General features: G+C 46.4%; 1 protein-coding gene and 1 pseudogene across 1 annotated transcript; one reads left to right on the top strand and one right to left on the bottom strand.

Moving 5' to 3' along the window:
• Window positions 1-253: 253 nt before the first annotated feature.
• On the bottom strand, window positions 254-4,864 carry LOC123447809 (ATP-dependent (S)-NAD(P)H-hydrate dehydratase). Its single transcript, XM_045124490.1, has 11 exons — window positions 4,567-4,864; window positions 3,465-3,541; window positions 3,288-3,397; window positions 3,069-3,183; window positions 2,337-2,399; window positions 2,095-2,258; window positions 1,968-2,029; window positions 1,739-1,805; window positions 807-872; window positions 601-726; window positions 254-520 (listed from the first exon to the last, which is right to left on the bottom strand). The coding sequence occupies exons 1-11, from the start codon at window positions 4,847-4,849 to the stop codon at window positions 490-492; spliced, it is 1,164 nt and encodes a 387-aa protein (XP_044980425.1). The 5' UTR covers window positions 4,850-4,864; the 3' UTR covers window positions 254-489.
• Window positions 4,865-6,905: 2,041 nt separating this feature from the next.
• Window positions 6,906-8,047, top strand: LOC123450247 (annotated as a pseudogene).
• The last annotated feature ends 3,630 nt before the right edge of the window (window positions 8,048-11,677 follow it).

Raw genomic sequence — 11,677 nt, forward strand, 5'->3', positions numbered from 1 at the left:
GTCGCTAGGGAGAAGAAGAAATCATGATTATAGTTGAGTTTGAACGACGTCTTCACATTATGGAGGTCGATTTAAAGGATGTGCATGTCATATAGATAAGCTGTTGGACACCTGTTTTGAACTCACGTCAGACGTTCATATAGACAAGCTATTGCCGTCATTGCAAGATTGTTCTCCAACCATGTGTTACTGTGGTGTGCCTGTTCCTATGTCGATCCGTGCACAAAGCCAAAGAAAATAAATCTGACAAAGAGAACGGAAAAGCGGTGCGCCTGCCGCAACCGCTTCTACTATATTTCAATTCCCTGAGGATTTCTGGACAGCAGCGACACACAACACAGCATATTATCCAAGCATTGTAGCATCCCCTTCTTTTACTAGAGATATATGTACATAAACACGGTGATGATACATCCTGATAACAGGATCGGTATTATTGTAGAGTGCGGAGGCGCAGTTCCAGTATTATGGTAAGAAACCCACAATAAACTACCGCCCAGCAGGGCAGATATCTTCCAAGCTGCAACAAGGGGAAGAAATTTTCAAATGAAAGAACCAGTCAGAAGTACAAGCTGAAAATCTAGTGCTGACACAACGGACCTTTGGCCCAAGAACTCAATGATGTCAGTAGTGACGGTCGATCTCTTGTTCTTCTCGAATGCAAGCGCCGCAGCTTTTCTGAGCAACAGAGACCCGGCTATGCAGCCAAGAACCATAGGATTCACACTGCATTGTGCGAAAGCGAAGTCAGATCTTATTCAAATGAGAGAGTTAGATTGTTAGTGATAAACAGGAATAAGTATTACCTATTCTCTTTAGGTTGCTCATTTGACGAGAGAAAGTGCCATGCCCATGATGAAAATACTGCCACGCTATCACCAGTAAACGAGATTAGACAACAAATCGACCAACCTTGGTTTTAAATGGAGTGTGTTTGAGATACAGGAAACATAATGTTTCATGGTTACTTGTATTATTATTTTCATTGATTGAACGCCCAAAAAACCATACATAAGATGTCAAAAAAGACCAATACTTCAGTGATGGCCGAAACATAATGGTGACCTACCATTATCATTATATTGTTTAGACAATACTAACTAAGCACCTTATAAGTTTATAACTAAGGTAGGCAATTATCAGAAGAAAGTTCAACCAATTATGGTTAAAGCGCAACTGTTAGAAAAAATCAAAGTGTAAGCAACACACAAAGGTGAATCTCAGGTAATTAACTACAACAGTATAATCCTGCGACACAATTATGGATCCAATACATATGTTCCAAGCATTAGATGTAGATATGCTGAGCAAACCTGAACACATATCACATGATCTCAATAGAATTATGCTTGTGAGGAATAGGTTTGGTCTATTTGGTGTGGAAATTATAGGCTAGGTACACATCATTTGGAGTTTAAAACTGTCAAGCATGTTTGTGATTTGAAATCGACTACAATTACAATCATAAAGCCTCTAATGTTTAGAGAGAAAGAAGGCAGGTTAGAGTATAAAATAACCACTCTTATAATGCACGTTCATTTGGTTACCCAAAAAGAGATGCTAAAAAATTGCATCCTTACCATTAGAGCACTAATATTGGTGAAAGAGAAGACAAACATTAACATAGTGTATTAGTGGTGTGCACAAATGTAAAGCTGTACAAATTACAGTGAGAGATAGACAGTCAGCATGACACAGGGTACAGTGTAGAATACTCAGAACCGAGAAGCCAACAGACCTTCCAGAGAGAATGTCGCCTTGACCACCACATCGCCTTGGAGAACCAAAGGTACTCACTTGTGTGACTTAAATAAAGAAATATATCCAGTAGTTCAAACAAAAAGTAGTTAGTAGTGGTCACAAAAAGAATTGCAGCATTGTACACAAAAAGATGAGGCCACGAAGAGTAAGCACATGTATTACAAGCATGAGCTCAACAGTTGTAACCAAGCAGCTTTGTAGTATACCTTTTTTACCATCACTAATCAGATCTGCTTTTCCTTTCCTCATGATGGTTACGCCACCAATTCTGAAAAAAAAACAAGGTTACAGATGAAAATTAAAAGAAAAATGCAGTAAATATTCTGCTCATACTTTTCGCAAAGTGCAGTCAGTTGCTCAGAAGCATTTTCCTCGTTTACTTCACAGTTAAGAACCTTCTGGACAAGACGCTTGTACTCGTATACATTTGGTGTTAAGATGGCAAGAGAGTTATCTTCAACAAGACCAATGTTATTGGTTATAAGGAAAAGGCCATCCTGCAGATCATACAAAACAAATTCAAGTTTGACCCTAATTTGGAGTACAAGAGGTAATTAAATAAGTTTGAGTCATACCCCATCAACAACAGTTGGGATATTAGCCTGTCGTGCATGCCTCATGATATTACTGACACAATCCTACAAATAGGCAAAGTGAAATAAAGGTAAGACAGAAGAGAACCAAAATACTACCTTATTCTTAATGTACTTAAGCCTAGATGACAGAATCTAAACGAAAAATTATCAATGTGATTGCGAGACGGTGATACAAAATGGAAACTTTCATAATATCAAAACATTATTAAATTGTTATATTTCTTCTACTCTTCAATTTTTTAACAATGTAACCTCCATACCTAACGATTCAGGACCGAGTTTATGTGCATATTAACTCCACCCTACAAAGAATATACATCTCAACTTCCATGCCTAACGATTCAGGACCAAATACATGTGTATAACTGTATATAAACTCCACCCTACAAATCAAGCAACTTTATGATTGCAAACACCTCTAAAATATTGGAAAGAACATAAGATTAGATTTGACAAACCGTTTTGACTTAAACTATCACAAATACACATATAAGTGCCACCTGATTCAAGGTTAAAGCTCGCCCCAAAATAATAAATGCAAAGGGAACAGAAAATTCTGAACACAAAGATGTTTAAGGAGTCAATAATAAGTGCAATTCAGCAACAGTCACAGCTAGCAAGTAGGAAACGACGAAAAGCATGAAAAAGGAACTAAACAGAGCAGAAATATTATTTATATTTCCAGAAGATGTTAAAGTAGTGCAAGCAAACCATAAGAAATGAGTCCCTTCCAAGGCCGGGGCCAACAACAATGCAATCAAAGCGCTCCATCCACTTTATAACTTCAGTGAGAATGCTAGAAGAAACAGATTCTCTTTCATCATCCCTACAAATGTAGATTCGAGGTTATCCGAAATATCTTTTTTTTTTAAACGGAGAAATATCACATTGATATCACAGTAATGTGCTACAAAATTCGTCTGAAATCACCTTACACTGTAGGACTCCTCTAATATTGGATGCACAATCAGCTCAGGGCTATAGCTCTTGATTACTGTTGCAGCATCTTTTGTGCAGAAAACATGTGAGAGATCTGCACCCTAAACAACATGTGAAATATCAGCACCGAGGTGCAATTCATGTGGGTAAATTTTCGAAGATACTGACAACTTTCAACGCAGAGATAGCAGCAAAATAAGGAGCACCAGTGTACTCGCGACATCCACCAATTATTGCAATCTTCCCTGGAAAGCAATAATAACATGGTACCGATAAGTTTGAAAGAACATTTTTGTTGCAATTTCAGAACACCCAAGAACAGAATTGAATGCACAAGCCACAACTTTAAATAAGATTTAACACCCATTAGAAAGATCCCATCCCGGAAATTACGACTGTTCCACTTTTCTTAGAGCTGAGACAATGGGAAAAAATGAAGATAAGGTCAACTGTGTGGACAGGACCTCCTCAAAAGATTGCATATGTATAATTCAATGCCAAAATTTTCTGTCATAAATCTTTGCCTGGCCACTAGAGATGCTCGCAAGAGTTGCATGCCTTCCAATGAGAAAGGTAAGAATTTAACATCCACAAAGACAAAAGTTACTTATTTTGTATCCCTGGACGTAGGATCAAAGAAAAGTACACTACACGTGTCGATAGTGGTTGTTGGGCTTGGCATAAATCTTCATGTCTAAAAAAATGCTTTTAGAGATAGAAGATGCATCTCGAGCTCAGTGTAAATCTTCTATCTCTAAAAGAATGCTTGGCATAAATGCTAGATCAATCCATTTATCTATTGCTCTACATCACCACTTTTATGATGAGGTACTTAGTGCTCTAGGCTTAAAGGGAAAATACCACTTTGTAAAAATATTTGAAAGAAGGAATCGGATGGCTAGAGGTTGAAGACGAATGAGAGCCATCCGACTGTGGCTGAAAATCGACTGCAATTTCACAAATTCTCAGGTTAAGGAAACAAGCCTATGTGGTAAAAACACTGCCCTAAAGGCGCCAACAATATTTTCTCCAACAGCTTGCCTAGGTGGTAAACTTTCCTTGTACCTAAATGCTGGCTCGGCCCCTGTTGACACTGTTCACAGGTTAAAGGAAACAATCTGCTTCAATCCCAAGACTCTCGCTACTTCTGCGATCTACTCCAATCTAAGATCACCCGGCACTAGGGCATTCCAACGAACACAAAGTGCGCGTGAGCATCGCACGCACGCACATAGCGCGGGCAAGGAGCTAAGACGGGCGGCTCACTGACCTGCCTGACCCTTGTGCCTTGCGCGGTCGAGCGGCGGCGTGATTCGCCGGACCACCGCCTCCGCGTCCGCCTCGTACACCGGCCCGGCCGCCGCCGGTGCCGCGGACATCGCGTGGAGCCGAAGAGAGCTCGAGGAGACGCGGCCGCCGTCTACGCAGGTGGGCGCGAGAGAGCGGAGCAGGAAGAGCTGCCTGCGGAAGGCCGGGGAGGCGGCCCACATGCGGCCGCGGTGAGGTAGGTGGTGCTGCCACGCGTGGGGGCACGCGCCCATTGACAGGCTCATCGTCCCCTCACTCTCTTCGGCATTTATATATTTTTCAGGTTGCAATCAACTTGATGAGTCATGGGTCCGTTTTCTTTGTTTTTTTACTAGTCTTCAACAGTTTGTTGTTTAGCTTGTTGGTAAAATATGTCATGTCATCAATCAATATCTTAACATACAATTACTACTTCAATAGGTTGTACTACCTAGTTTGCTTAATAGGATGTGAGATAATAAATAAGGTGATCTCTCATTCCACTTTAGAGCTTGTGTAAGGGTCTTGTTAATTTACACACACAACCTTGCTCTCTTTCCTCATTTATTGCATGGCACATCATCGAAAGTTCTATGTGTCAAAATCTACCAACAACTATCTTACAAACATTAAAAATGCCCTTAGGGGTATACATGCTTTACTTGAAGACAAGACTTGACACACGTCGTCCATAGCAGTTGTTCGACGGTGTCGACTCGACAACGGTGTCCAGAGAATTGCTTTGTGGCTTTCAAGACGTGACAGTCACATCGATAATGGTAGAGGAGGACAAATTCACTGTTTCGACCCGCGTGACATAAAGAATTCACAGAACGAACTCGTTTCAAAAAGATTTCACGATCTGACCCTTTTAGAAACTCCAGAAACCGTGGCGTTTCTGCGGCACTTAGAAACGCCAGTCTAACGTGGCGTTTCTGGTCCATATTCAAACGTCAGTCTACCGTTGGCGTTGGTAGACTGGCGTTTGAATATGGACCAGAAATGTCATGTTAGACTGGCGTTTCTAAGTGCCGCAGAGACGCCACGGTTTCTGGCATTTCTAAAAGGGTCATATCGTGAAATCTTTTCGAAACGAGTTCGTTCTGTGATTTTTTTACGTCACGTGGGTCAGAACAGTGAAAAAAACCGGTAGAGGAGAGGGAAGAACACTTGCGGCTTCCAAGGCATGACAGACACATTGGTAGTGGTAGAGGAGAGGGAAGAGCATTAGGCAATACTGTTGGAGCAAGAGAAATGATGGCTTGTGTTTGTCTAAGACTACCCACAATGGGAGTAACATAGGTAGTAACATAGATGCCACATAAGCAAAAAAATATGATGTGACAACTGGTTAATGAGAAGAGAGAGAAATTGAGTAATTTAAATAGTTACTCATGCTAGGAGTAACATAACGCATACCAAGACAAGATGAGTCTATAAGATAATAAATGCATAGCTCAATGTTACTACCCCTATGTTACTATCCATTCTGAAGGTAGTAAACTTAAACTAATAACATATGCATGATACTATTCTATGTTACTCCCCATTGTGAGTAGTTCGATGTGAACTTGCTGAGGCACAGGGCGGCGGCTAGCTGGTGTGCTCCCCGGCGTCGAGGCACGAAGACTTAGAGAAACTCCAACGGGGCGACCCATTTCGTTTGCTGGCGTTCCTTTGGGTCGGCGCGGACACAAAAGTCAGCCCAACGCGCCGACCCAAATGGACGTGCGTCAGCTTGGCGTCCGCCTACCGACCCATTCCCGGCCCATTTTTTAGCCGGATTTGCGTCAGCGCGGACACCCGAACAACGTGCAAGGGAGTCGGGCCGCTGGTCGGTGGCAGCCTCCACCATTTCCCTTCATCCCCCCCCCAAACCCTCCCGCCCGCACGCGCTCCCGCCCTACCCCCGCCATGGATGACGACCTCGCCGCCACCACCGACCTCGCCTCCCTCGCCTCGTCTGGCATGACGACCGCCCCCTCCAGTAAAGGCAAGCCTCGTGCCCCCTGCAAGAACGTCGTCGCGCCCAAGCCGAAGAAGACGCTGACGCCCGAACAACGCGCAAGGGAGTGAGCCAAGAGGAAGGGCCGCAGGCACGCGGCGGACGTGAGGGATGAAACCATCGGGGCGTCCGCCATCGCCGCCGCCGCACGGCAGGAGGTCACCAACGCCAACGTCGTGACGGCAACGAGGGAGGCGCTATATATGCTAGGCTTAAACCCTAGCCAACACAGCCTCGTCAACGCCGCCAGCACCGGCTCATCCGCGTTCCCTCGGATGGTGCTGCCCGACTTGTCCCACGCGTCGGCTTGCACCCCGATGCCCGGCTTCCACGTCTACCCGCAGGCCTCCCGCCTCTCCGGGGAGTACTCGCCCGAGTTGAGCGTGGTGGCACCTTCCACGCTCGCGCCCGCGCCCATCGACCTCAACACCACACCGGTGGCCGGTGGCTCATCATCCGGAGGCGCGAGGAAACGCGCGCGGAAGATGCGAGCCGACGTGCTGCCGGACGCACACAACCTTTTCGACGTAACATCGGCCGCCGCTGATGAGGACTACATGCAGAACTTGATCATCGAGGGTGGTGCGCTGTGGCCGCTGGCTACGATCCCGACGAGACACAAAGTCTGGACGGCCGAGGGGCGTTCACGCCGTCCACCTTTGATCAAGATCACGCGGCCTTCATGCGTGATCAGGTCGGCATGGACCTGGACGGCTTCCCACTCGACCATGAGTTTCCGGAGGACTATGGGCAAGAGGAAGAGGACGACTGCGACATCGAAGGGGAGCCTTTGTTCGAGGACGAGCTCGCCAACCAAGTCGTCTGGGCGAAGCCAAAGCGCAAGAGCAAGTGGACCAAGGCATACACGACGGCCGAGGACAAGCTTCTTTGTGAGTGTTGGAGAGACATTGGGCAAGACCCCAAGACGAGCGCCGAACAAAAGCATTCAACTTTTTGGATTCGTATCCACCATGAGTTCCATGAGCGCAAGAAGTTTCCGGCGTACCAAATAGTAAGCACTCGCGGCTGGGTGTCCATTTCGAAGCGATGGAGAGTGATCCAACAAGAGTGCAACAAGTTTTGTGCCACTCTAGAGAACGTCAAGGCCCGCCCCATGAGCGGAATCGACATGCAAGACATGGTATGCTAGCAAGCCGCCCTCTTTTGTGTCATCAAGTTTATGCTTGCGTGTTCATTTGCATACCATTTGCCAATATGCTTGCATGAAATACATTTGTAGGCATTTCAAGCTTTGCGGGCATTCAAGGTCCAACACAATGGCAAGTGCTTCAACTTATCCCATTGCTTTAGGGTCATCAAAGACGATGAGAAGTTCAAGGCGCAAGATGCCACCCTCAAGTCGCGTGAGGGGAAGAAAGCCGTGGACGAGGTTGGGGACGACGAGAACGCACGGCCGCGGGGGAAGAGGACAAGCGGGATGCAGTGTCGAACGCCTTGATCGCAAGCGTGGAGGGCATGATGAGCAAGAAGGACTCAAGGGAGGAGGAGCGTCGATGTTACAAAGAAGAACACATGAATGCCTTCATGGAGATCCAAAGGAGAAGGCTTGAGATGGACGCGGAGAAGCAAGCCAAGATGCTTGAAATGGAGGTGGAGAAACAAGCCAAGATGCTAGATATCGAGGCCACCAACGCCAAGACCAAGGCGAAAGAAGTGGCTCTCGCGAGGATGATGACTGGGGTGGAGATCATGAAGATGGAACTCAACACCATGTCGCCAAGGAAGAGGTCGTGGTTCAAGAAGATGCAGGCCGACATGCTCAAGTTCGACAACGAGTGATCTATGGCGGCGAGCGCCATCCTTTTTTGTATGCCGACAGGTATGCTGGCATGACCACCGGCTCGTGATGGCGTGGTTGAACTCAAGTCTTATCCCTTTTTTGTGTGCTGGCATGTGTGTCGGTCGCTGGTGAGTGCGCCAGCATGAACTATGTGGTGATATTGGTTGAAGTCGGCATTGTATGCCGGCGCTCGCATGATGCTGACATGAGACATGGCCGCTGGCATGATCTATGGACGCGAGCCTTTTTTAAAAATTGTGTGTGGACATTCGTGGAGATGTCAACTTGGAAGATGGTGAGGCCGGGGAGGCGACCCACATGCGGCCGCGGTGAGGTAGATGGTGCTGCCACGCGTGGGGGCACAGCCCAATGACAGGCTCATCGTCCCCTTACTCTGTTCGGCGTTATATAGTACTCCCTCCATAAATTAACATAGAAGCGTTTAGATTACTATTTTAGTTATCTAAACAATTTTATATTGATTTATAGAGAGAGTATTTTTCAGATTGTAATCAACTTAATGAGTTATGGGTTCGTTTTTTGTTTTCCATGTTTTCTTTGGGTTTTTTTGGGGTACACATGCTTTACTTGAAGACAAGACTTGGCAGGAGCCGTTCGTAGCAGTTGTTCGGCGGTGTCAACTCGGCAACGGTGTGAAAGTTGTCTTGGCGTGGCAATCACATTGATAATGGTAGGACAGAGGGAATAATACCAGGAAATACTATTGGAGTAAGGGAGATGATGGCGTGTGTTTGTCTAATGTGAAGTTGCTGAGCCGCAGGGCCACGACTAGGTGGTGTGCTTCCCTACGCCCAGGTGCGAAGACTTAGCAGACGACATCCATAGCAGTTGTCCGATGACACCGACTTCGCAGGCGGTGTTCAGAGAGTTGGCGTACAGCGGCGACGATGACAACAGAGGTAAGCACATCGAGTAGGCACCGGTGTTGAAGCCAGCAGGCGGCCCGCACGTGCACGACCCACGAACTCTAGTCTAACGGAGGTGCATCATGTAGGGAGCGAGCGTTGCATCATGAGTAAATAGCATAACCCCCCCCCCCCGGCGTCGCTAGGGAGCGCGCGTGTGCGAAGCCTGTGCGTTGGCGAAGAAGGCGGGCCCCTTCGTCTACTCGCTTGGGGGTGCGGCGCGAGTCGACCCTCACGGCCGGGATACAGCGTTGGTGGCCGGGCATGGCAGCACATCGATGCTTCGGTGCAGGCCGACGATGGGGGTGTGGCGGTGGTGCAGGTCGGCTGGCAATGACGGCGCCAGCCGCTTCATGCATCCAGATCCGCCTTTCGCGTTGCGGGTCGCGGGCGGCTTCTATCGCTGTGACGTGATGTGAGGCGGCACAACAGTCGTGGATGTGAGCGATCCCGTTAGTCGGGTCCTTGCGGCTGGACGACGGTGCTCAGCACGGGAGGGCCTTCCTGGTGAGCCACCTCGGTTGCGGTGGCAGATCGATCTCGTCTCCCTCGTTGGTGGGCACACATTTGCGGATGGCCTCGCGGAGAGTTATACCAGCTACCATGATGGGGCAACACGAGGGTGCTCCTCCCCCTCCCCATTTTACTCATGCTCGGTGGGGAGCTTGGTTAGAGGAATGGGTGGCCTCGATGTGGTCGCGTCACCTGTCGCTGACGCGGTGTCATTCCGGATTCGCCCGATCCCCTTTCTCCCCGTTCCTCGGCCACGGGTGGGTGGGCATGGCTCTATCAGCGGAGCGTCTATGGGTGGCTATATCGATTGAGGGCCGTCAATTGATCCAAAGTCAGGGCCTTTGTGTAGGTCTCGGGGATGTCTGGTTGTAGGGTGACGACTATAGCGGTGGGAGGCGCAACGTTTGTGGGCGGAGCGTGCCTCTCAGGTGTGGGCCGGCAACCATGGCCTCGCTGGTGGCGTGGTTGCGGGTGGTTGACGAAATTAGGATGCGCTGGTAGGGGTGAGAGTCGGGGTACACCACTTGCCGAGTCCTTTGACTGGCCGACGGTGGCGACGACCGTGGTCGTCGTACCCTTCCTGAAGGCTCTGTCGCGGCACTCCCTTTCATGTCATCTTGCTTCGAGTGAAAACCTGATCTTCACGGATCGTGTGGTGACGGCTATCTTGATCATGTCCTTCTTGGAGGCACCGCTTTGAAGGCCTCGCTTCGTTGTTGTCTCACTCACCTCTCTATTATTGTCACTGGGGTGGTGTGTCGGTGCCCGACACCTTTGTATCTTGCCTTGAGTGTGTGTGATGTGTGTGTTGTTTGGTCTCTCGGTTGTGTACGGTAATAGTTGTTTTATAATATAAAACGGAGAGAAATCCATTTTCGACAAAACTACTACAATTCAGGATAGGGTTCCAAAGTACTATCATCTTTTGAAGAAAAAATGATACCACAACTTTGTGTTTTGATTTAAGGAAACTACCATGTTGCACTCATGAATGTGTTAATTAATTCTAAGTATGATTACGACAGATCAGGTTCATTCATCATGTGTGAGGTGGCATAAAATTCAACATTGTGAGCTTTGACCGTTATGTCCAATTTATTAGACAACAAAAATATCTACCTACTTCACGGTATCAATTCATCTCTTTGCGGCATTTCTCATTCATACCAAACAAATGGTGCATTAGACTAAAAATAGCAAAGTGCACTTTAATACTCAATGATAACATGTGCATAAGAGCATTATTCTTGATTTGTTGATGTATGTGTTTATAATTGTAACCTAAATCAAGACTTAATTTGGTTGGAAACATATTACGTATCTTCATCGAAAGAAAGTACATGCATAACGAATAGATATTTTAAAAATGCCCCATATAAAAAAGGTATTAATTAAGGATGCAATATGAACATAATTTAAAAATAATTAACATGAAATATAATATTATATTTGGAATCTATATATTTTTCTAAGCTATTTACGTGTATAACTTTCAAAAATTAAAGTTAGAGTTTGAAAGATATGAATATTTTGAAAAGTATTTGAATCTGAAAAAAATAGAAATGTTAAAAAGAAAATAGTTAGGCAAAAGTTGCAAGAGTGCAGCCCGTATAGTACGATGACACTTGGACGAGGTAGCTTTATCTTATGCCAACCTGAAATCGAAAAGCCCATCTAGTAAGATGACACTTGGGAAAAGCATCTTTATCTTACCCAACCTGAAATCAAAGACAAAAGGCAGAAGAAAAAAATGGGCAATCGGGGGGGGGGGGGGGGGGGTTCAAGCTTGGGCCTCCAAAGTGGAAGTGGAGGGCTCAAGCCATTCGGCTGCTTGTCCAGAGTGGTATCT

This window comes from Hordeum vulgare, chromosome 4H (assembly GCF_904849725.1).
Source record: "Hordeum vulgare subsp. vulgare chromosome 4H, MorexV3_pseudomolecules_assembly, whole genome shotgun sequence".
Lineage (NCBI taxonomy): Eukaryota > Viridiplantae > Streptophyta > Magnoliopsida > Poales > Poaceae > Hordeum > Hordeum vulgare.

What these genes read in the sequence shown, in the direction of transcription:
- LOC123447809 (XM_045124490.1), bottom strand. Translation starts at nt 4,849, where the DNA reads ATGAGCCTGTCAATGGGCGCGTGCCCCCACGCGTGGCAGCACCACCTA. An exon ending in CTATCTCTGCGTTGAAAGTT is followed by an intron (nt 3,398 to 3,464) that starts GTCAGTATCTTC and finishes CATGTTGTTTAG; the next exon opens with GGTGCAGATCTCTCACATGT. An exon ending in GAAGGGACTCATTTCTTATG is followed by an intron (nt 2,400 to 3,068) that starts GTTTGCTTGCAC and finishes GCCTATTTGTAG; the next exon opens with GATTGTGTCAGTAATATCAT.